Source organism: Acanthaster planci, linkage group LG09 (assembly GCF_054643075.1).
Source record: "Acanthaster planci isolate LZ-2023a linkage group LG09, COTS_SCS, whole genome shotgun sequence".
NCBI lineage: Eukaryota > Metazoa > Echinodermata > Asteroidea > Valvatida > Acanthasteridae > Acanthaster > Acanthaster planci.
In genome coordinates this window covers 16,158,445-16,181,442 of record NC_141785.1, presented here as the reverse complement: position 1 = coordinate 16,181,442, position 22,998 = coordinate 16,158,445, and the positions used below count along the sequence as shown (strand labels likewise).

At 40.3% G+C, this 22,998-nt stretch overlaps 2 protein-coding genes across 2 annotated transcripts in view; one reads left to right on the top strand and one right to left on the bottom strand.

The window, feature by feature from the left end:
- The window catches only part of LOC110984868 (hepatocyte nuclear factor 1-beta-like), a 67,416-nt gene extending 63,610 nt beyond the window's left edge, over positions 1 to 3,806 (bottom strand). Inside the window, exon 1 of the mRNA XM_087141114.1 lies at positions 3,175 to 3,806. Coding sequence (XP_086997240.1) covers positions 3,175 to 3,611 — 437 coding nt within the window. The 5' untranslated portion in view covers positions 3,612 to 3,806. The remainder of the gene's footprint in view (positions 1 to 3,174) is intronic.
- A 7,373-nt stretch (positions 3,807 to 11,179) lies between these two features.
- LOC110984869 (signal peptide peptidase-like 3) overlaps positions 11,180 to 22,998 on the top strand; it is a 48,459-nt gene continuing 36,640 nt past the window's right edge. The window contains exons 1-2 of the mRNA XM_022245454.2: positions 11,180 to 11,638; positions 19,891 to 19,968. Coding sequence (XP_022101146.1) covers positions 11,616 to 11,638; positions 19,891 to 19,968 — 101 coding nt within the window. The 5' untranslated portion in view covers positions 11,180 to 11,615. The remainder of the gene's footprint in view (positions 11,639 to 19,890; positions 19,969 to 22,998) is intronic.

Below are 22,998 nucleotides of genomic sequence, written 5' to 3'. Positions count from 1 at the left end.
CAGACAGATCAATCATTAATTAGGCCCTATAGGCCCACTCGGGCGTCGGTCTTAAAAATAGTTGCTTTGATCAATCGCTATCAAATAGTCTATCGATTTTTACCTCGCAATTATTTTGTTGCTCGTGATAGTTCCAAGTCGATGAAAAACGCACATCATGCTCATGATGTGCGTTTCGTTGTTTCGTTTTACCACAAAATATAACAGTAGATCACACGCTATATGGGCCTAGTTTAATTAGTACGCTGTGTACTTTGACACTGTTACCTATATGTAATTTGTAATTTGTTATTTCCTGTTGGGTCTCAAAAGTAATAAATTGAACTTCGTACGATATTATTTCCTAAATTTCTCAAAACTACCGACTGACTTTCAAGCTCCTTGTTTTTTTGTCGTTTTAAATTTTTTTTCAGCGTCGCAAAAACATTCAGCAATATTTCCCATTCGTGTCTGTGTCTTGTTTCTTTTTATGCTAATTGTGCGAAATGATTTTCGGCTTCCATTGAACCGCCCGAACCAAACTTGCACTTTTTGAACAAAATGAGGAGCACTCCATCTTCCTGGGACGAAATGTCCACCGATTCCATGTGGCAAAGGGGAAACTTCGTTGATTTTCTCGAGTCAATTCCCAGCGCGCGCAGCCCCTGCAAGTTTCCCGCGGAGCCGGGCCTCCCGTGTATATTCGTAATTTAGCGGATCCGCCAACGCGCCGCTTTGCTGCGGCGGCGTAGCGGCGACTGCTTGCCGGGGCCGTTTGGTCTTACCTTCTGACGGAGTGGGTCGGTCTAGTTTACACAGCCAACCTGTTCCAAACACGCTGCAGAGGCCCCGCGCTCCCCCCGAAAATGGCCTGCCAGGAGCAAAGTCCAACCTTCTGATATTATCCAACGCCATGGTTGTGATGAGCGAGACACATACACAGAGAGAGCTAAAGACAGATCTAATTTCTGATGGTATGGAAAACCATCGCAGAAAAAAAAATGGCTGGCCCAGCAGATGAATATTCCGGGGCTGGCTCCGTGTATGCGTGTGTAACTACCGGCGAGTCGGCGCACATCGCCCGGGGAGTTCGGGTGTACTATTCCGCTGGACATCACCATGAACAGCACCGCTCGCTCTGGTGTAATGTTGTGGTGGACGGAGAGTTTACCATACTAGTATTTATACCTTGATCTCCGAACTGAGAATAGATAGGGCTTCAACCATGCCCCTAAAGATAAAGTTATAAAGTCTGGCAAATCATCTACCCGGGTCCTCAGCCCCTGTCTGCAATTAAGCCATAATACCGAGTTGATCATTTATTCCTAGCCGTCATAAGCCTGGTTATGAAATAACCAGAGTGGTTGCATTTTATCCCCTGGGTCCAGGAAACTTTTTACCAATCAGAAAGCGCCTGGAAATTGATCCCAAAACGGACCACTTAGACAAGGTGGGGTTGGGGAGTTTTCAAGCGGAGTAAGGATAGTATCGGGCGCACAAAGTCGACTTCACGGTAGGCCTATACGTTGGTCGAAACTTTGTCCTGAAAGTAGTACGTGCATGAGTTGTCTTATGAAGAGGAAACATTGGCTGCGTTTCAGTTAATTTGTGCGAACCGACGCAACTTGCGTCCCCCCGTTCATTTTATCAATAATTTTGGAAAGCTGTTCCACTTTTCGTTTTGTTCAGCATTCCTTTTTTCCACTCCTGGCTTCCGCAGAAAAGCACAATGAACTTTGTTGGACTCTTCGATTTTGGCTGTAATTATTGTTCCTTATATCGAAAGGCAGGTTGGTCGACTTTTGCCGGTTTCCCTTGCAATGTTATAACATGTAACTTTTATGGACGAATTTCAATCCTTTTTGGACTCTCTCCTTTTGTGGACAATTCTTTTCATTTCTCAAAGAACAGTGTATTTCTTCAAGAATTGCGTTTTTTTGGACCGCAAATCCCCGTAACGTTTACCACAGGAAAAAAAAATTCTCAAATTATTACGGTAGCTTTAAAATTGTATCTGTTTCTTTCAGCAGATTTCAAACATCATTTCACCATGCCGCTTTCAAGGGCGTTAGCCTTATCTCAAGTCGACGATCTGAAAATTTAAATCTTACTGTTAATGTTACTACAAAGCCACTTACCAGACGTAAATGTATTTTTTTCCATTCTTTCTCACAAAAGTGTATTAAACTTTAATTTCTGACGAGCGGGTTTTGGATAAGTTTGATTTGCTTTTCAAAGTTGATTCGTTTTCCTCGCTGAAGTGCAGAGTAAATATTTTGCTGAATGGGATGGTAAAGGTTCGGTAATACGAGGGAGCGTTTTGTCACAGCCACGAATTTTAGACATACCAAATCGCAAAGGATCGGTACAAAGAGCGCGCCAAACGGGCACGGTTTTTTTTTTTATCTGCAATGTATGTCGACATTCTGAAGAAAGAAGGATAAAGTTAGATTAATTTTTAAAGCAAATCTGTTGAACGAAAACTTTAATTCAGTTTATTATTATGAATCGGTGCCATAGGGTGTGCGCGAGGTATGGGATGATTCAGGACTGTTAGGGTAAATCAAAATTAAGTCTCTTCAAAGAGGTGAGTGTTATACGAGGCAACATAACGGCAGAGTCTGCAACTTGGAAGCTATATGGATTTGATCATGAAATGCATGGCCCAAAAATATTAGAGCCGTGCCAATATAGAGCCAAGAAGAATATTAGTTGTTTACGTGGATACTTCACGTTTCTTTGAGTGTATGATTTGTCAAAACATTCGGAACAGTTAAGGAAAGTTCAGGGGGTCGCAGATTTATTTTTGTTACAAATTTAAGATTGTGTTAACTACATGTGAGAAACAATACGTCCGTTGATGAAATGTGAAAAGTAGGGTAGGTTACTGACAAAAGAATTTAAATGAATTTCAAAATCGTATTTTGGCCGTGTAAGAAGCCCCAGTGCAAATATTTTCCCAAGATTTGTTAACTGTCTAAAGCGTAACTCCGATGGAAATTTTTACTTCGAATTGGTTCCAATTTTTGTATGAAGACATTTTACATCCTTACAGCACAAAGCTACATTGATACTAGTTTCCTTTTTGTTTATCAAATCATGTCTTGTCTACAAGATGTTGGAAAATTCATGTTATAATTAACGGAAAACCCAGTACGTAAACCCCGAAAGCTTTGGACACTTGTACTAGGTTACCTTAGTAACTCATCTTTGAGAGACACAGGCCTGGATGGGTCGATGGAGTGGTCGAACGTATGCTCACTTCCCTCGAAGTCATCTCCACTCATCATGCCTCCGTTCTCCTCTCCCTGCCGGTGCTCGTCTTCGCTGAGCTCGTCCCCGCTGCCTCCCTGTCTCAGCCCGTCATTTTCGTGGTCTTCATCCCGCTCCCGCGCGGCGCTGTCCGCAGTGTTCCGTATCACCGGCGACGCGTTCGCCGGAACGGTCACGGCCGCCGAGCTCTCGCCGGCACTCACGCCGTGGTTCGGACGCATCTCCCCGTTGCGGTCCGTCCCGATCCCCGTGGCTGGATAGGCCATGGAGACCTCGCGGATCAACTCTGTTTTATCCAGCCCCGAGTGCACCAAGGCAAGAATGAGCTGCCTCTGCAGCTCCGTAACGCCACCGGACATGTTGATAACTCCGGATTCAAAATCGCTCTTTCTTAGTCCTTGAAATTTCTCCAGGAAAACATCTCTATTTTCTGGCTACATCGTGTGAGAGAAACAAGAATGGCACGCGTGGTGGTTTTTTGTGGTGAACCTCTTTGTAGTGTCCCGCCGTGTGATGGCTCGTTTACACCTGTTCGGGCCACCGATCCACCGGATAAATACAGCCCTGTACTTTGTGCACACAACCCGTGTATGTACATTCATTTCCCAGTGTTTACTTTATATTTTTCCCCTGCAAATTCGAGGGGTCATCGTAGAAAAAAAGTCCAACCCCTGAACTCCGTTAAGGACACACCTATCCGTTGCATAATTCATGAACATAATTTGCATGGGACTGATAACGGCTGAGATAACAGTGTTAATCAGTGATGGGTTCGGCCGGTCTTGCTCGCATTAACTATTAAGCGGATTTGAGAGTAATGTTTTTGTCTAATATTTTGCTAAAGTTGACGCTGATCTTGTGGAGTTAATGATCGAAAATTACAGCACCCCCGACACGGTAAAATGGTGCAACCTATATTTGTTATTAACCTCAAGGTCTGTTTGTAATACAGGAAGAGATTCAGAAACAAAACAACCCAAATTGCACATTGGCAATTTAAAGCTGAAAGCAATGCGACACAGAGGTATAGACCTTCGACTGCGCACTATCCTGATCTCCTTTTTCGTGATTGTTTGTTCCATCGACTCGTACGTGTCTGGATATGGATCTGTGGAATATTCCACATATTATAAGTGCATATTGTGATCCGTATTATAACATTTTAGAAACGGCTTAGTATTCTTTTTCCGGGGATCGAGCAGAAAAAAAAGGCACGTGCGCACACACTGCATACATTTTGGATCGAAGACGTCCACACACAGTTGGATCCATGTCCTTAATTAGAAAAGGGTTCCCCTCAGTGTCTGTTTCATCTACACCTTGTCCATACGTGAACCTATTGGGGATTTTTAATTGCTGTCAGCAAGGGCAAGCATCTTTCCGGTGGATAAGAAACGAAAGGAATCAATGGACTAATATATCACTGCCTTGTTACATACAAGCCCAATGCATTATGTGTACACTCATTCCCCCCCCCACCACCGCCAAATGCGACTGTAGGGTTGGCCAAGTCCAACTGCGAGTTATTATACATTCTTGCGCAGTGTGTACAGACAAGTCTAGCCAAAATGTCTGTGAAATGAGGAGAGATGAAAATAGATGAAATAAAATTGAAGGAAGTTGCCCCTCTAGCATGACAAGTTATCCCGAAAATTTCTGTTTGGATCTTTTTGTTGTAAATGCTGCAAAGAAAAAAATAATGATGGATGAAAATTTACCGCCTAGTGTATTTGATCTTGAAAACGTGTCTAGTGTGGGGTGATTTTATGACATGTTTTTGTGACGTGATGTTTTATTTTCGTCTTTAATTTGATTTGGTAAAACACATTGTGGACTTCCAACCCCGTTTTGATGAATGTGAGGTTTTTAGGTGTTCCCTAAATAAAACAAAATTCTGTCTAGGAGCGTGTCCAGATTTTCAGATTAGTGATTATGATAAGTGGCAACGAAAACAGAACCTTCTCAATCATAAACTCTACGATCCTCAATCCCAAGTAGCTTTGGGCATCTTTTCCATGTTTCGACCGAGATGTGGTTATTTTGATAACAAGATACAATTACCATTGCCTGATTCGATGTCGGTCAACAAAGAAATATTGATTCGATATATATAGGAGAAATATCATTCCCGAATCGAATCGACAGGAATCAAATACAATGGGATGGATTTCGTGAAAAATGGTTCCATGATACAACTTTCGAAATGGCGAGCCCAAACCACCAGTTCTAGGTTTCAGAATCTCACTTCGTCTTCTCAAACTAGATTCTTTCTTCTTTTTGTCACCGCAAACCCGTCGAGTACCGAAACTTCCTGTTTCATGGCTGCAGTTTTGTGTTGAGCTTCTTTGGCATACTTTTCCGGTTTTTTTGCGATTGGAATATCCTTCACCACGTTCAAAGTATTGTAAAAGTATGGATTTCCAACGGAGCTTAATTGCCAAGCAAGCTTCCATACCACAGACTGCGACGTTGTACTGTATTCATCCTTTACACGTATTGCCATTTTGTGACGCGTTTGCCACTTAACTGCAGCTATCAAAATGGCTGTGTAAAACACGAACCAGAGTTCGTATTTTTTTTCTACGACATGCGAGATCGTTTTCGATTTTGATGAAATCCGTCCTGCACGCAGCACGGCCGAGACGGGATGGAATCCACCCGTCTGGGAGCCAGCATGTAAAATATGGTGTAGTCAGACTGTCATATTTTTTATTCTGGCTAGGTGACAACCTTGTTTACCGGGTTTCCATTTTGCGTAGCGTCAATGGACAAATTTTCCTCTCCTATCTGAAACGAACCCCCGCCCCCAGTGTATCTTAGATTAACCGACTGAAACTCGCAGGTGACAACTTCCATTATCTGTTGAAAATGAAACCAAAGTTATAAAATTTCGACTTTTCATTCCTTAATCTGAACAGATATTTCACCTCACTCCATATCTTAAGAAGGTTGTCCACGAAACCCTATTAGCATCGTCAATGGACCTTTCTTTTGCTACGTTAGAGACATAATGTTTGCCAACCAGGGCTTGGTAAACTGTGGCTGACCGTACACAGCCTCAACTAAAGGAATAATTGAAGTCTTAAAAACTCTAAAAAAGCATTAAAACACGGAAGGACGAACGTTATTAACGAAACACCAAAATGCTTCCGTCTTTAATACCAATGAAGTAGCCGTGCAGTTTGAGGCAAAACTGCCACCATGGCAGACGTTCCTGTGAACTTTGCCTCCCGCAAAAATAGCGGCTACTGTTTCAAAAGAAAAAAATCTATTATAAGCCTGTCTATTGTCCTTGGAATGTTAGAAGGGATCCTGGTATTCACAGTTGCATATGCAGGGCAAACTAGAGGGCAGTATTTAATTTTGACAGATCCGTTGCGTCAGTGGGACATTGTCTAAAAATTTACGAGGCACGTATCCGCGTTTGGATGTTTTTGATTTCTTGAAAAATGAAGATATTAGATTTCGTGATTTTTTACGCCTAGCTTGAAACATTGCACAGATGTAGTTGCTTACTTGCTCAAGTTAGGCTGAATTCTTGGGGCCCACTTCACGCACTTTTGGAGGGAAGACAATTAGTCCCTCGAAATTCGCCCGTTTCTCTCTTGTATTTCAATCAAGAAATAAATAGATTAAACTGCAACAAAATCGCCCCACCTTGTTTGGATGGGGGATGCCCCCTTTGAGCTGTAATTAAGGATCCGCTTACGAAATACATGTGACAGTGTAGAGAGGTAAATAGGGGTCAGGTGACTTGCCCAAGACCAGCATATACCAGCTGCTGGATTATCTTCAACCTCTAACTGGCCACAAACCCACAAAGCCTGCAAGGCCACACGCTGTTTTCATGCAACTAACTGTTACAGATCAATTATAGATTCTTTTCCTAATTTCTAAGGTGTTGACCAACTCAGCAAATCCTTGACTTAACAGTGTCTGATGAAAACAGCGTATTAATTCTTTTGCTTTTCACTCAAATGGCAAAATTTTTGTTTGTCCAGAAATTGCAAAATGCCTTCCTTCCCACCGACTAGTTGATTGAAAGTCAGACGCGGACTTGGTCAGTTCAAATTCTCCGTAGAAAAACGTCTCGGTTTGATCTTACTGTTAAAACTGAAATGCAATTGTTGAATCATGATAAATTCGGCAATAGTTGGAACGAAGGGGGCGGCGGGTATAACTCTTCGTAGAGTTTGACAGGCCTGTAAACTTTCACCCGGATGCAGTATATTCGTCAGTGAACTTTACGTCGACGGGATCAAGAAATGAAGCTGTAGTCCACGGTTAGCCAATAAGTGGCAGAAGGAGACGGGATGCAGTCGGTACCTTTCTTCCAATCTTTTTTGGACGCATAGGAAATCTTAAATGAAACAACAAAGTGATGCGTGACGGTTTGGGTGGTGCGGTGAGATAGTATGGCAGGATGAAGTAATAAATTGGAGCTGCAGAGACTGTGACTGCGGTTGCGACGGTGATAGGTCTATCAGTATTTTAAACGATTTTCTCAGTCTCCCCCCCCCCAAAAAAAAATTAGCCTAGTTTCCCTCTTCAGTTTAATTTCATAAAACACTTAAAGAGCGGGTACCCCTTGTCAGTGTTGAAGTCTTGTCTACAACCTTCGAGTCCGAGTCCGGGGTTTCCAAAACCAAGACCGAGTTACTGCCATTCAAGGCCGAGGCCACAGTCTCCAAGGCCAAGGCCAGTTATTAAACACATACACGAATAACATAACTACATTAAACTTGGCTGGCACACAAGATTCATCTAGATCCACAAAAAAACTGTTGCTTATGATGCGACAATATCCCCAACTATTTTGTCAATGAAAAATAACCGGGTGCTGTGTTTTATTGAGTAGTTACACGTACTTTCAGTTTAACATTGCTAACAACCTGGCAAACAAATTAGAATGGGCGTAATTACCTCTTGTTTGGCAGGTGTTGCAAAGTTCAATTTTTATCTTTCGTTCAACAAAGTAAGAGTACGGAGTCCCCCACTATCACAAAAAGAAAAAAAATCAAACTGTAATTGCTCTTAATACATACAATTCCCCACAAACTTATTCCTCAATATTTTCAATTATAAAAGCAAGATCGCAAGAGTATAAGGCTTAAATGCAGGCTAGTCCCAAAACAAAATCAAGTAAGATAGTTTGAAGTTCACGAAGTTGCCAGAAAGTCCTGCAACCAAATAACTTTGTTAGTGAATGTAACCATTTTTTTCATTAAGAAATGAAAGAAACATTAGCAGTGCTTCCAATAATGATTATCAGTCGTTTTTATAGTTGGGGATCACGAAAATTATTCAGTCAGATTGCAGCCATAAAAACCCTCAGATTCCGGTGAAATCTGATCAGTAGTCCGCCTTGTGTGTTGGAGATTTATTTTAAATCCTATCTTTTAATTTGGACTTACAGGACCAACGAAAGTGACGAGGACACTGTTCCTAGTTCTGAATCAGTTTTTCCCAGTTCCAGATGGTGACAAAAACTTCTTCACGAATAAAAAGTAACCATGCAAGAAATCCAGTTTGCATCCAGAATGAAGGAATTTGAAAGAATTTCTTAATTTAGAGAAAATTATTTCAAAAATAAAAGTTCCAATGAATTAAAAGGTAGACATTGCGTAAATTTTGACTGAGATTTTCAGCTGTGCAGTGAGCTATCAGCAATACTAAACTGGACAGCAAAAGAAACTTGCCACTTCTGTCAAAGGCCACACTTAAAAATTCACCTCATAGAAATAAACCATTTTTGTACACAGGTATGCTGCAATACCCCTTACTAATCACATGCCCAAAAGCAAGTGATTATCTTTATAACAAAGAAGAAATTGACATGCACAGCAACTTGGTTACTGAATCAAAAGTCACAGAATGTAACAGAATGAGCCGTAAGTTTTACGCAGAAATCAATGTCACAGGACGAAATAAAGAAGCCACAATCATTACTTTTCAATAATGTGTATGCATAGTCAGTAAGGATAACATCCCTATACAGAAACCACTCATGCACATCATTTTGACAAAACGGGTGTTCACTTTGTCATTGGTTGTTTAAAATGTTGTCCATTCGTGGGTCATTTTTGCTTGGTGAAGAGTCCTTTTGTGTGTGAATTTTTATGGGGTGAATTTTTATGTGTGGCCTTTGACAGAAGTGACGAGTTTCTTTTGCCGTCCAGTGGAGAACGCTATGCCCTTCATGCACCGCACAGTTGACGAACACGTTACGTCACATCATTTCTGTTACGTCTGTGTAGTTGTGTTCACAACGTGTTTGCGTGCAGATAATGCGCGATCCGATACTATAGTGGAAAACTGCGTTCAGGCTTTGGCCAATTTTAAACAAATGGAAACTCTAAAAGTCATTATAATTGACTGTTGAATATGAAAATAGTATTTGGAATCACACTTTTTAGCGAGTGAACTATCTCCCTGTAATTTGTTTGGCTCCCGTGAGTTTTGACAAACCGTTCAGAAATGTCGAAGTGCGAATCGGAAATCCGGCCAAAAATTGTTTTGTAGACATTTTCAGAGAACAAAATGTAGTACAAAATAGGAATGTAGAACTGAAGAACAACACAAAAGAGGTAGGCTTTTATTTCAAGCGATCCAGAACTAGGGAAAATTAGGAACTAGGAATAATTCCAATACATGTAGAGCCTAATTCACGCAACAGAAAAGCTATCCTTTTCAAGCAACAATCAATCAAATTAAATATGTTCCCTGGGGATAAAAAATCTATTTAGCTGCATCGCGTCATTGGGGAGTCTAGGTTCCGTACCCCGTGTTTACACAAAAATAATCTACGCCCACAGCGCATGCACATCGCAAGTACTCTGTCAGAATAAGAATTGGAAGGAAAGTGAAAGCTGAGAAACTGACTCAAAACGGGCGGCCTTGAACCGGCCTCGACTGATTCTTCTTGTCCAGAGGGTGCTGAGGCCAAGACGAGTTATTGCGTAGCGAGGCCCAGGCGAAGGCTTTGAAAAGCCGGCCTCGAGGCCAAGGCCGGCCTCGAGAGCTCAAACACTGCTCCCTGTTCTTATTCCTCCATGGTCAGATTGACTTGAAACTTCACAGATATACCCACCGGGATCTACATGCCAGTTTCCAAAAAGCTCGGGCGTAGAATAGCCGAGTTCTCAGATGGGCGGTGGAATCTGGCTTCCATCTTTGAAATGGTCTGAAAAAATTGCCGTTTCTTTATTACTAATAATTTCTATTACATTTTTTTCTAATGACATAAAAACATCCCAGGCATTGTAACTCTTAAGCCTGAAAAAAAAAAGTTGAGAAGAGACAACAAGAAGTAGTTACAATTGTAGAGGTGGGAAGAAAACCTCGGAGAAATATTATGGGTAAAACCCACGGAACCAGGTAGGGACGGTTAGTTAAGTCCTCCAAGCTTAGACTTGGAACTCGATTTTCCCCAGCAAATTTCTTGTCCGATGAGGCCAGAATTTAAAGGGTTGCAATAATTGTTAATGCATGAAATCAAGTGTAGGGGCTCAAGATTATTATGTCATAGACAAGACGGATTACGGAGCCAAGATTTGGAAAAAGATGATTGAGATGGCTCATCAGCTTTGGCATAAAGTCTTTCATGAAACATCCTAAAGAAAATTTATTTTGCTTTCGGAAAAGGGTTCCAGTTTCTTGACGAAGTACGTCTGTAAACAGTGCATTTTGTCATCTTGATTATTGGTAATGATGCAAATAAAAATCTGAAGTGCGCCCTCTCTCAACATTTTCATTTACCTTTAATATTGATTGATTGGCTTTCAACAAAGGCCCTCTTGCTGGTTGTACGCGAAGCAGAGTACCAGCTTAGAAATAATAACACAGAATTCACTGGTTTCCTTCATACGTCAAGAATTCACAATGTTCATCTATTCGGGACCAGTGTATGATTATGCGCCATTAGAAGTGCGCTGTCGACTGTATGCAAGGTCAGTGGCCATATACCAAATCGCTGCACAATTTACAAATGTGTTTAGCTTTTGGATAGCAAAACAACATTTTTTACCTCAGTTCTCGACACCGAAGGTCTTCAATGTTGCTGCAAATTCGACTGATGGATGCCCATTGGGGTTTAGGGAACTGTTTAACATGTACCTGCTCGACCATTTCATCATGATTTGTGGAATTTGAAGCAGTTTCTGCCGAGTGTTTTCCCAGGGTTGTACTATTTTGCGTGACCGTCGCTGCAAACTGGGCCGACATTTCACTGTTTAAAAACTTAGGGTCCTGTGTGTGTACACAAGTTTGACCTGCACCGGAACGATGCTATGATCAACATTTTACAAGCCATATGTAAATAAGGAATACCCCTTTCTGAGAGGAGGACTGATACTGCCATCAAGATGGCTTCAGAGTCCTATGATTGGTGAGTTTAATTTCGTCCAGTCGCCGTTCTTTTTCTTTCACTTTTTGCTACGAGGCCTACTGCCGAGTGACTGAAGGGTCTGTGTGTTCATTTGTCGGTGCTGTGCAGTCAGTCGTTTGTGATGCCATGAGTGCCTTTTTTTGTTTGCACAACATTAGGTGATTACCTACGTTTTCTTTGAAATATGCCTCTGTAAAAGTGTCAAAAATGGAAAGTAATGTTGGATATTTAAATCCTACAGGATTGAGTAACCAACAATGATTGTATACTTGGGGACCCCCCAGTTTTTGACATTTGAATCTTGCAAAACTGGTAAGCCCCCCCCCAAAAAAAACGGAGGCAACACTCTGTTCAATTGTGTTGACCCTATTTATTGGAAATTTCAAATCGAAAATTGTGAGAAAATGTGACTTTCTTAATGATAAATTAGGCAGGTTCATGAAATTTTAAACAATAATGGGCTCCAAATTTGAAAGAAAATGATGGGTCTCGCAGGTGTGTTGGGTTATCGGAACTGAAGTTATCACATGATTTGTAGCATTTAACAGTCTGTGTACAGGATGTGGTATTTCAATGCTAATAATTGTGACCATTAATAAATGCACTATGTATTAGTAGTGTATAAAGATATAGGCCCTCGGGAAAACCCTCCAGGAATGGTTATTTAAAGGTCATCCAATGATTGTAAACAACATCAGCAGTTGATGGAACATGTATTTTATGTCAACTGAAATGGCCGTCACATTCAGAAATGGCTGCAAGACAAACAAAAATGGCCGCCATTATTAAAAATGGCCACCATTATTCAAAATGGCCACCCCATCGTAAAGTTTCATTTTACAGTGGCAAACCGAAATGAAACTTAACAAATTGCAAGACACTCTAAAATATGAATAAATGAGACTTAAAAAAAGTGTTAAAAATGCCCTTCAGGGTTTAAAATGGCCCTCAAGGTTTAAAATGGCCATCAAAATGCAAGATGATGCCCAATTTTAATTCAACATGGCCTTCACATTTCAAAACGATTACCAAATTTTAAAGTGTACATGTACCCTTAAAAAAAGGCAGAAAGCTCTAACATTAGTTTATAATGATGAATAGATTTGGCCTTCATTAAAAATGGCCATTGAAATCAAGATGGCCACCTCACATTAACCAAATTGATGCTCACTCAGGCAAGTGCATGTAATAAAATAATCTACATACCGATATATTTTTCTATTATCAATGGCAACGATACACAATTAGGCCTAGGCCCTACTAAAATTTAAATGCAAATATACAAACCACTTACCCAAATTTCATTTTACAACGTCCACGCGTTATAAAATTGTGTTTTACAATCATTTTCAGAGCCCTCTTCCAGACATTTGAATTGCTGTGCGCCGCTGCGTGCCATAATCAGGCCTACGCTGTACAATCATGCGCATGCATGTCATGTAGGAGCCTATTTTTATATTTTCGCAACATTATCTCAAAAGTCAAGCTTATTTAGCTTTTTGAACAATGGAGATTCCCTTTTTTAACGTGTCATTTCTTATTTATGGTACATAAAGGTTCAAATCCCCCTTTGAAAATGAGGGAAAAGTTCGAAAAACTTGAGGTATTTTCACGACATCGCGATGAAACTTTTTTCTCAACAGTCAAGGTTCTGCAACAGACCTCAATGATAGGCACCCTAAACTGCCGAATCAACATGCGGTCATGCTATTTAGCGTCAACAAGCGTCAACACAATTAGCATCAATAATAAAGCGAAAATACCCTATGAAGATTCAAAAGTGGTTTTACAATATTACTTAAAGGGGCTCTTATATCTGCCATTGTGTAAGGAAAATGGCAAATTATTGAACGTTTTCCGCAATCAGTGGGGCGGCTATTTTCATTTATTTGTCATCCATGCAAAAACAAGATGGTGGCCAGTCGGGCTGCACAAGTAGGGCCGACTTTGTGGCCCAAATTTCCACACTCAAATGTCATTTTAGGTAAATGTGATGCGTTGAATATGATAAAGAGGTGTCTCATCAATTTTTGCACAAAAATGCTTGAATTATTTGTTGATGAACCTTGACGCTTGCTGACGGTAATTACATGTGGCATGACCCTGAACATGTACTGTTTGACAGTAGCTTGCATAAACCTTACATGTAGTAATGGTGGATGGCATATAATTTTTGTGCCGTATTGTTAGAATTCCAGTTATAGAAAAGTTTTAATTTATGCTGAAGCAATGTACGAAGTAGCACCTGTGTGCAGATAATATCCACATTGAGTTATTGAGCAAAATGAATTTTCAAAAAGATTTTTCGAGATATGAATTTGGAAAATTTAAAACAGAAACTCATAAATAATCTATTTGCACTGCAACATAATTTTTTTATGCAGACAAAAGTCTCTTTCCTGTGTAGAAGAATATGAACAACATCTTTCAAATTTGGACAAAGAACTGTACCGCTTCTTGTTCGTGAGTCAGCCTGGAAATACGATTGTAAATGTTCAGGAGATGAAGTGATCATGAAAATACATGGAGAAATTCTTTCCCTTTTCAAAATTTAACTACTGTTGCATGGAAATTATCCTTGTGACAAAAATGTATTACATTACGTGAGTTTATTTCAGTCTCTCTCTTTTTTTAGTGAGATGCACATGGGTCACATAAAGTTGAGCTTGCCACCCTGACTCACCCATTCTGTGAAAATGCAACAAGGCCATATTTTCTGGGTTTTTTAGTTTGCATTAGAAAGTCAAGCTTACGTGTACGTAGCTCTTTGCTTTGATAATACAATCCTCTAGGCACCCTGATGGAAGTGGACATTGTGTGGGTGAAAAATGAAAACGATTCTCATTGATTTCAATGGTGCAAGCTTCCTTAGAGTCTGCTACTGAAGCAGCTCTGCCAACTTGCGATTCATTTCCCCGCTGCAGATCACAGACCAGCTGTGCAAAAAGGAGCGTCGAGTCAGCGAAGCCACTTCAGAGTTTTACTTTGTAAATAACATTAGGAATTTGAGCTCTTTATTTTGATGTGGAAGTGAGCTTGGTATGATGTTGAGGATTCCAATTGCTTTTAAAAACACTGTGCAACATTCTTTCAAAGACCTTTAACTCACAGATGGCTCTGGTGATGTGTGAGTCATTTTCGTAGAGTGGGTCATCACATCTGTGCATGGATCACAATGTAAGCATACTGGTACATGTACTGCGGGAGCCTTTCATTGTTATCCTCCCAAACAAAGGATTTTGGCAGGCATGTGGTGTGTGTGTGTGTGCACTGCCTACCACAAGGATTTATTTAGTGTATTGATCGCTCATGCGTGACTCTGGCAATAATGGCTCCCACTTTGGCCAAACAGTTAGGATGTACACGGGCAATGATATCTGCTGTGGCTGGTCAGCCATTGTTGATGTTGTTGAGCTCACAGAGTGCGCTTGCCTCATGGTGCTGGCTCACTCTTTAGGAAGCACAACTCTGCCTTCCAAGTCATAATTTAATCTTGAGGATGAGCTCAACACTTCCTGTGCAGTACATTCAGTGAGTTGTTGAGGCAAGAGCTAAGGACCTTTGCACCATAACCTTAGTTTTCATATACATGTGCGTAATACCTGAACATTCCACATGTACAGTAGTAAATTAATAAAGAACAAATCAAGGCATCAGTGTAACTACCATAGCTTGCAAAATTTACAAAAAACAGGTCCAAAGGATTTTTGACTTCTCTTTTATTCTTTTCTGTTGGGGCAGATCACACTTAACCATTAGAAGCTTGCTATGCACTACAGGTTGGCCTAGAGGATTGTATTATCAGATATCACTGGATATCACTTCATATTTATTTGATTAATTGTGCAGAAACGATCAAAAATATTTATTTGTTTGATTTATTTATTTTTGTAACCGAGAATTGCCTTTTCCGCTTTCTACCCCCAAATCCGCGATTTTTGCAGATTTTCCGCAACGCAGAAAGCTCTCGACTTTAACATATACATGTATAATTATGTATTGTGTTTGATCAAGCATACACGTGCATATGGGTCATTCCATGAAGTTCGGGCACAGTTTGTGACAGCGTCCCTTGTTATATCGGTAACTTTTATTGCCTTTTATTTTCACATTACAACAGATTAAGTCATATTCTTCAACAAAGATGAAGCACACCACTACAAGAACCTAGCAAGATTTAGAACAATGTCAATTTAGAATCCACATGCAGGGAAAAAGATGTTTATTTTCACTGATGTAACAAGGGATGCCATCATAATCTGTGCCCGAACTTCGTGGAATAACCCATATACATGTACGTTATGAATGTGATTAAGATATGTTACTTCGGTGGGGCCTCATTGAAATGATTAATTCATGATCCATTTATTCTCAAAAATTTGGCTGCCCATTTGATATTTTCTCCTCTTTACTGTTGTTTCTTTGAGTTTAAAAATGATGAAGCAAGGGAACAGTTGTTGAGCACTTGAATACATGTCCAAACTGTCCCCGCTGTAGAGAGTTTGTAATGGAACAAGCAGTGGTACTGGACCAGCAGCCGGCAACATAAAAATGTAAAAACACATTGATGGATCACATTGAAAAACTAAGCTTCATGGGATCGAAACTGAAGAGCTACAATCAGGTACCCGGTACTTCTGTTCCATAGGTTCAACTGAAATTATTGCCTGTGTAACTCATTTCACTTTACCAAAGAGGTATGCATACTAGCCATTACATCTGGACTCCGTTGATCATTAAAAAATGTTGTCTAGGATGTAAGTACATGTATTCACCCCAACTTGCAACATCCTGTCTCTTGCAAAAAGAAGGATCAGCTTGGTGGGAATCATTTCATCTGGCCGCCCGGCATACACACAGCGACTGTCCATTCCACCAGAAATTTGTTACGGAGGCTCAGCGCAGCCAGTGCCAAGAGCGTGTGAACCTGTCGTCATGTACAGAAGTTTCCACCAAAGGAGTGTCCTTGCTCTGATTGCACTGCAAAAGCATTCCTGCACGGAACATGTGTGACCCACTTTGGGAAAAGGAGTCTTAAGTTGCCAGAGCCCCTTTTTGAGTTTTCGTTTGTATTTGAAAGATCAAAATAAAGCTTTTTCTTTTGATGTACCGGTATCAGTTTGGCATCCTGATGAAAGACTCCTTTTCGCAGAGTGGGTCACATATGAGGTGACATGAAGAAATTAGCTGGCGCAAGAAAGCAAACGTTGCCTCTTTCCGTAACAGTTGGTCTTACACATTCTGCCTTCGATTTTTAAAAAAATACAAGTCTATGCTGTTTGGACCAATTAGTGTGTGGTTAGTTGCGCTCCATGAGATACATCAGGGCATAATTTTTCTGGTATCACATGGCAGTTTGCGATGCATTAACTCACCGCTTGCAATGTATTTTCTTGATCCTGACTGGATCGTGTTAAATTGTGACACATAAATTGCTTAAAATCAACCCGTCAGATCTTGGAAATGCAAGACAGAAACAGAAAGCACCAATAACAATGCAGTTTCAGTTTGTAAAAGTTTCCTCTCTTAATGAGAAAAATGATGCTGACAGCGACAGTTACTATTGTACTAAGTACAAGGCCACAGCTGCTGTCCTCCGTGGTGCAAATGTTAGGAACACCAAATAGGTATGGATACGCCTAAGCCGTACCGCTAGTATTCATTCTGCACACGTAATATCTACACGTATCTGGTTCCTGCCGCACAGGCCGAAGGAGACATACAGCACATATTAATACGTAAATCCGGCACCACCCTTGGCCTGGCTAGCTTGGAAACTGCCTGTACGCGAATTATGTTATGCTAACACTAGCCTGGAAATCAGCGAAGATAGATACATGTATGCGTACGGCACTCAAGACCACGTGTGCAGCGCGGGGAATCGTGATAAATACCCCAAAACTAGCTGGGAAATCCATGCGACGAGCTCATTAATTTTGTGCATACCCTGAAATACTTCTGCGCAGGTTGTTTTAATCACTTACTGTGTTAAAGCTTGATGTTGAGTAAACAGCCGTGAAACAAAATTAGATTTCTTAATTAAGCACAGGTGCAACTTTCACAAAAAATACTATGCATGTGTAGCAAAATACTATGCAATATAAATATTGCATAGCAATAACTGCTATGCAAAAATCCTTAACAAAATTATGCCCTGTACATGTATCCCGAGAGAAGTTCAGGTCTCTGCATTCAGAGCACACATGTACTTGTATATTTTGGTTTATGGTTGACACTTCATATTTAAATTGGGTGAACGAATCTCACACCATATAATTTCTGAAGTGAGTCCAATTAAATTGAACTTTTAGCCCTCACAGCGCATACATGTACATGATAATTACCGATCGAGTGTAATGGTGTGACCATTAAAAATCTTGAACTGCTTGCTGAGGTTACTCATTATCCATTGCGGTGTTGAAGGAGTTCCTACACAGTTGAACTCTGTGAAGGGGATGTACATGTGCATTATCCTTTCAGTACTGAGCTGTTTGCAGTTATGGCATATCGTTTATCGTAGCTGTGTTTCCTACATAGAAATCTGCACTCTAATCATCAAAAGCAAAAAAAGTGAAAGATCTAGTTATTTTCCAGAAGAAATTTAAAAGATACTCAAGTACATGTATGTGTACTGCAAATAGAGTATATGGAAATACAATGTACATGTACATTGTACATGTAGTGAACATCTTTTGTAATTCTTTGATTGTACATGTGCATGTGTATGTTGAGATGCCAAACATAGATGAAACAGTCTGATTTTGTTATTACCATGGTTTATTACGTTTCGCCTTTTCACAGCCATACGGCTGAATTAAAGAGGCATTACAAAACAATCTATTTATACATTTACAGACATCAAAATCACTGGAGTCATCTTGTATTACGACAATACACATTGTGCATGTGTGTGTGTGTGTTGCAGCTGAACAGAGGATATTATACAACAATTTTTTTAACACAGGATTTCCAGTCCAGGGGGGAAAATTGCCAGTTCCTGTTGCCATGGAAATTCTGGAAGTAATTTTCCTGCCAGTAATTTTCTTGCCTCTAACTTTCACTACCGGTATGCACAGCCTACCGGTACCAAGTTCATTTAGATACATGACATGCTTACCCTCACGAAGTCTCCTTTTGTACGACGTACAGTGTAGTTGTGGATTTATCTTTTTGTGGAACTTTCTTTTTGACTGAAGACAGAATTTCCTGATCAGGACATTCAGCAGCTGGGTACATGTACTCAAGTTGGGGAATTGTAAAAAATAAAGCAAGGTTCGGTTTGTGTGCCTTTTGTGCAAAACCTCAAACAGAAATCAAATTTAAGATTGAGTTCAATGTCATATGTCACATTCATGTAATTTTAGTACGACACCTGCATGTAAACGGTACCCGCACTTGCCATGCTGCTGTGAGCAAGACTGTTAAATTAGTTAGGGAAAACTTTCAATGAGATTTATTTATATTTTTACTAACTTTCATAATGACCCCTAAAAACTGACCAGTGTTAATGATTAATACTGTGTTCAATGTACATGTACATGTAGATGGTTGTTGATGTACCAATACATGTATTTTAGGAAGCGTGTTTTGAGAGCATAAATCTTATCACAGGTCAAAGATATGCAAGAGAAATCTAATTTGGGATTACACTAGATAACAGGTGCGGTTTATGACATTTAGTGAAAAAGGGATTATTTTTTTTCTGAACTCTGTCCTGCTATCCATAAGGTTTTAGCCTGTTCATGCCATTATCTTACTTTTAAAATACAGAGCAGGATACAATTAAAGCTTAGGCTCCAATGGCTTTGTCTGCCAGTTGCAGAACGCCACTTCATTTTTCTTCTTATTCGAGCTCTGGTCTCTGCAGCTGAGCGTTCTCAGGGGAGTGTGTAATCTATAGCTCAACCTTTGATCATGCTGATAAAAGCAGTGGATATTGGATGTCCAGGCATGTTAAAGTGTAGGATGCTTCGTCTTAGCAGAATGTTTAAAATGAAAAAAAAAATGTTTATAAAAAAATGAAGCCAACTTTAAGAATCACTGGGGATCTGATAGAACCTGGAAGAACCACACAGAATTCTTGAGATGTACTTGTATCCAGTACACAAAAGATACCTTTTACAGTTACAGGTATGTTTGGTCCTCGGATGTTGGTAATAGCTTGTGTTTCTGGTCATGTAATCACTCCGTTAAAAGTCATCTGTTGCTGTATGACTTTTAAGAAATTTGCTTGTTCCTTTTCCCTGCAACAGGGCTTACTCAATGGTGGACTCATCACGAGTGTCGACGTTCGTCATTTCCATCTTGCTCATTGTCTATGGGAGCTTCAGGTAAGCACGTACCAATAATTCTGTATTGTAGTCGCCCTTAGGCATGACCACTAGAGGGCACTACACACCCAATCACTAGGATTTAAAACAATAACACAATACTGTCTGTACATGTATTTCATAAAATCCTCTTCTCTGGTGTTCACACTTGGGATAAATGTACATCTGTTGTCTATTCTTTATTTTGTGTACATGTGTAAGCCTGCTATTGTACGTTAAATTGTGCCATTTACATGTATGTGGGCATTGCTTGGAACTTCAGAACATTATTTTCAAAGAGTCAAATCCAGACCTGAAGTTGATAACAAGATTTGGAGGGCATCTCTCTCCCTCTTGGTCTTTGGTTTATAACCTGAACAGCATTAATTAAGACTTCATAAAATTTGTTCATTTGTGGTAAGATAGATTCCTAATAGTGCATTGGCCACTGAAGTTTTGTCCAGGACTTGAACTGAGTTTGACTGCATACCACAAATGGCAAAAAAAGGTTTTAAAACCTAAACCAGCCCCGGAAAGATCTAAAAATCCTGGAAGTACTTTAAATAATAATGGAGTTTGAACTTTGGTATTCAGCAGACATGCTGGTTGGGCAGCGTGGAGATGCCCAGAGGTCACCTTTGGTAGCTGAATAATTCTGCTACTGCTCGCAAACTAGATTAACATGTGTATAAAGGGGTTACAAAGGGGTTGTAAGATAAAATAATGAAAACCTCAGTAATCTTGACCCGAACAATTGACTTCCACTCCGTACACTGCATACAGTGTGGGAGAAGAGTATTTTAGGAAGGCATAGTTATAAAAGTAAACAAACAGGATGGGATCTGATTGTAGATTGGTTCGTATAGATTTGCTTGACAATTCTAAATACCTGTTTCAAAGGATGGATTCGCGCCGGGGAGATGTGAACTATTTTTGGATTTCCACCCCTTCCACCCCCGACGTGTATTATACCTGTAACACTGTATACTCAGTGTATGCCCCTGAAGGTTGGGGAAAAACCTCAAGCGTACTCAGATGGGATTCAAATCCACGACTTCCTGCATACTATTGCAGGAGGTTTGTGGGTTCGAGTCCCACCCCGAGTACACTTGTGGTTTTTCACAAGCCTTCAGGGCCATACACTGAGTATGCAGTGTTACAATACACATTGGGCAGGGCCCCCCCCAAAAAAGAAATCCAAAATTAATTCTATATATGGTATATTCACCAAGTACTGAAGCTGCAATATGGCAGTAGTACAGAGGTTGCCAACATCTATAGACAAGTTTTGAGCTCCAGATAAGTTGTGTCTGAAGCATCACTAAATACATGTACTGGTAGCTTAAATCTAGAAAATGCACGATATGACGTAAAGAGATCGTAGATTTCTGTAAGTGTGCTACACGTTGAGACAAGTAAAGACGCCTTTCCGTATGTGTGTTAACACTTGCGCCAAGCATTGCGTATCCGTTAAAATTGCTTTCGGGGCGATTTTGACGGCCGAACGCAATGCACATGTGGGTTATGTTAATGGAGTCGATTTTTGTGCTCCGTGAAAGTGAAATGCAAGAATGCATCATATACGCAATGCACCCAAACAACGTACATACATGTACAGATGCACATGCATGGAAAGGTGCCTTAAATTGTGAGTACCGGTACTTTTGGTGTACCTGATACATGCATGTTGACTAAAGTGTTGATATTATTTGAAGGCCCTTCTTATGTTTACTTATAATTTCACAGCAGTTTATGAAAGTTTAAGTTTGCAGAGAAAGCTCAAATTTATCCCATTTGTTTTAAAGAGGGAGTTATTTTCATGCAGTATTTAGAAGTTGCATTTATGTACATAGTGTTTCGATAGCCAACGCAGTTTGTGTACTATATGCAAATGATTCTTTTAGCATGTAAGGGGCATAGATATCTTGAAGGTCCTACGGGATCCTGCCATGCTGGTAAAGAAACTTCTTTAAACGGGTTGCAGCATGTAAACAAGATTCATTTTTGTTTAGTGTTGGGTAATTTCTGGAAAAAAGATGGTGTGCATTGATAGATGCCAAAATGCATACATGTACACAATTGGGAAAATGCCAACTTGGAAAATGTTTGTTAATGTATTGGCAGACAAGCTGGACATTTCTGGATGTTATTCCTGCTTCTGGTCAGAGGAAAATAAAGGCTTGTTTTTGCCTACCCGTAACAGGGGACTGATTACCCTTATGTAATTATGGGCAGCAGTTAGCCGTAGGGCCCCATGTCCATTAGTGCAGGGGCATCTCTGACAGTTCACTGGTGTACATCCAGGTACCAAGTAACGTGAGGTCGCTCATGTATATTGGTACATGTACTGGTACACTGTACATGGACATTGTGTAATCAAGCAGCATACCGGTACATGGATATGGTTTAACACGTTGACTGCCGACTACGAGTATACTCATAGTCACAGGTGTACGTCATTCTGCCGCTACGAGTATACTATTGTAGGCTATTGGTATGTAAATTGAATACACTGGCATCACCGAAGAAGACAATGAAATATGTTGCTGGCGGTGTGAAGGATGTACATGTTCAAATAGACCCATGAAAGGTACCTGTCAAATATGTTTGCATGCGTACGGCACTTGGCAAACGAGAATGCCTCATTGAAATTATGCGCGGCAGTCAATGTGTTCATCACAATCGGACCCACCAGTGAACTTGTAAGCAGGTACAAGTACCATACGTTGCACGTCGCTGGTTCATGTATTATGCACACTAAATTTCCAGTGAACAAGGAAAAGTTCTGTGAGGATTTAATACAGTATGCAGTAGGCGTACTGATGGGAATGCTTGATGCTTCCATAGCAGTCCCAAATTCTCCAATTTCAGTATGATTATACATACACCCTAGGGGATTAGGCCTCGGGTTAACATATGCCCATTACATTTCAAAGAGGAACAAATTAATACAAGCTGTTAGTACATGTCATTGTGTTATGCCAATTGTTCCGTGTCAATTAGAAAACCTTAAAGTTGCCAGTACCAGCACCTGTGACTTTTCATTTGTAC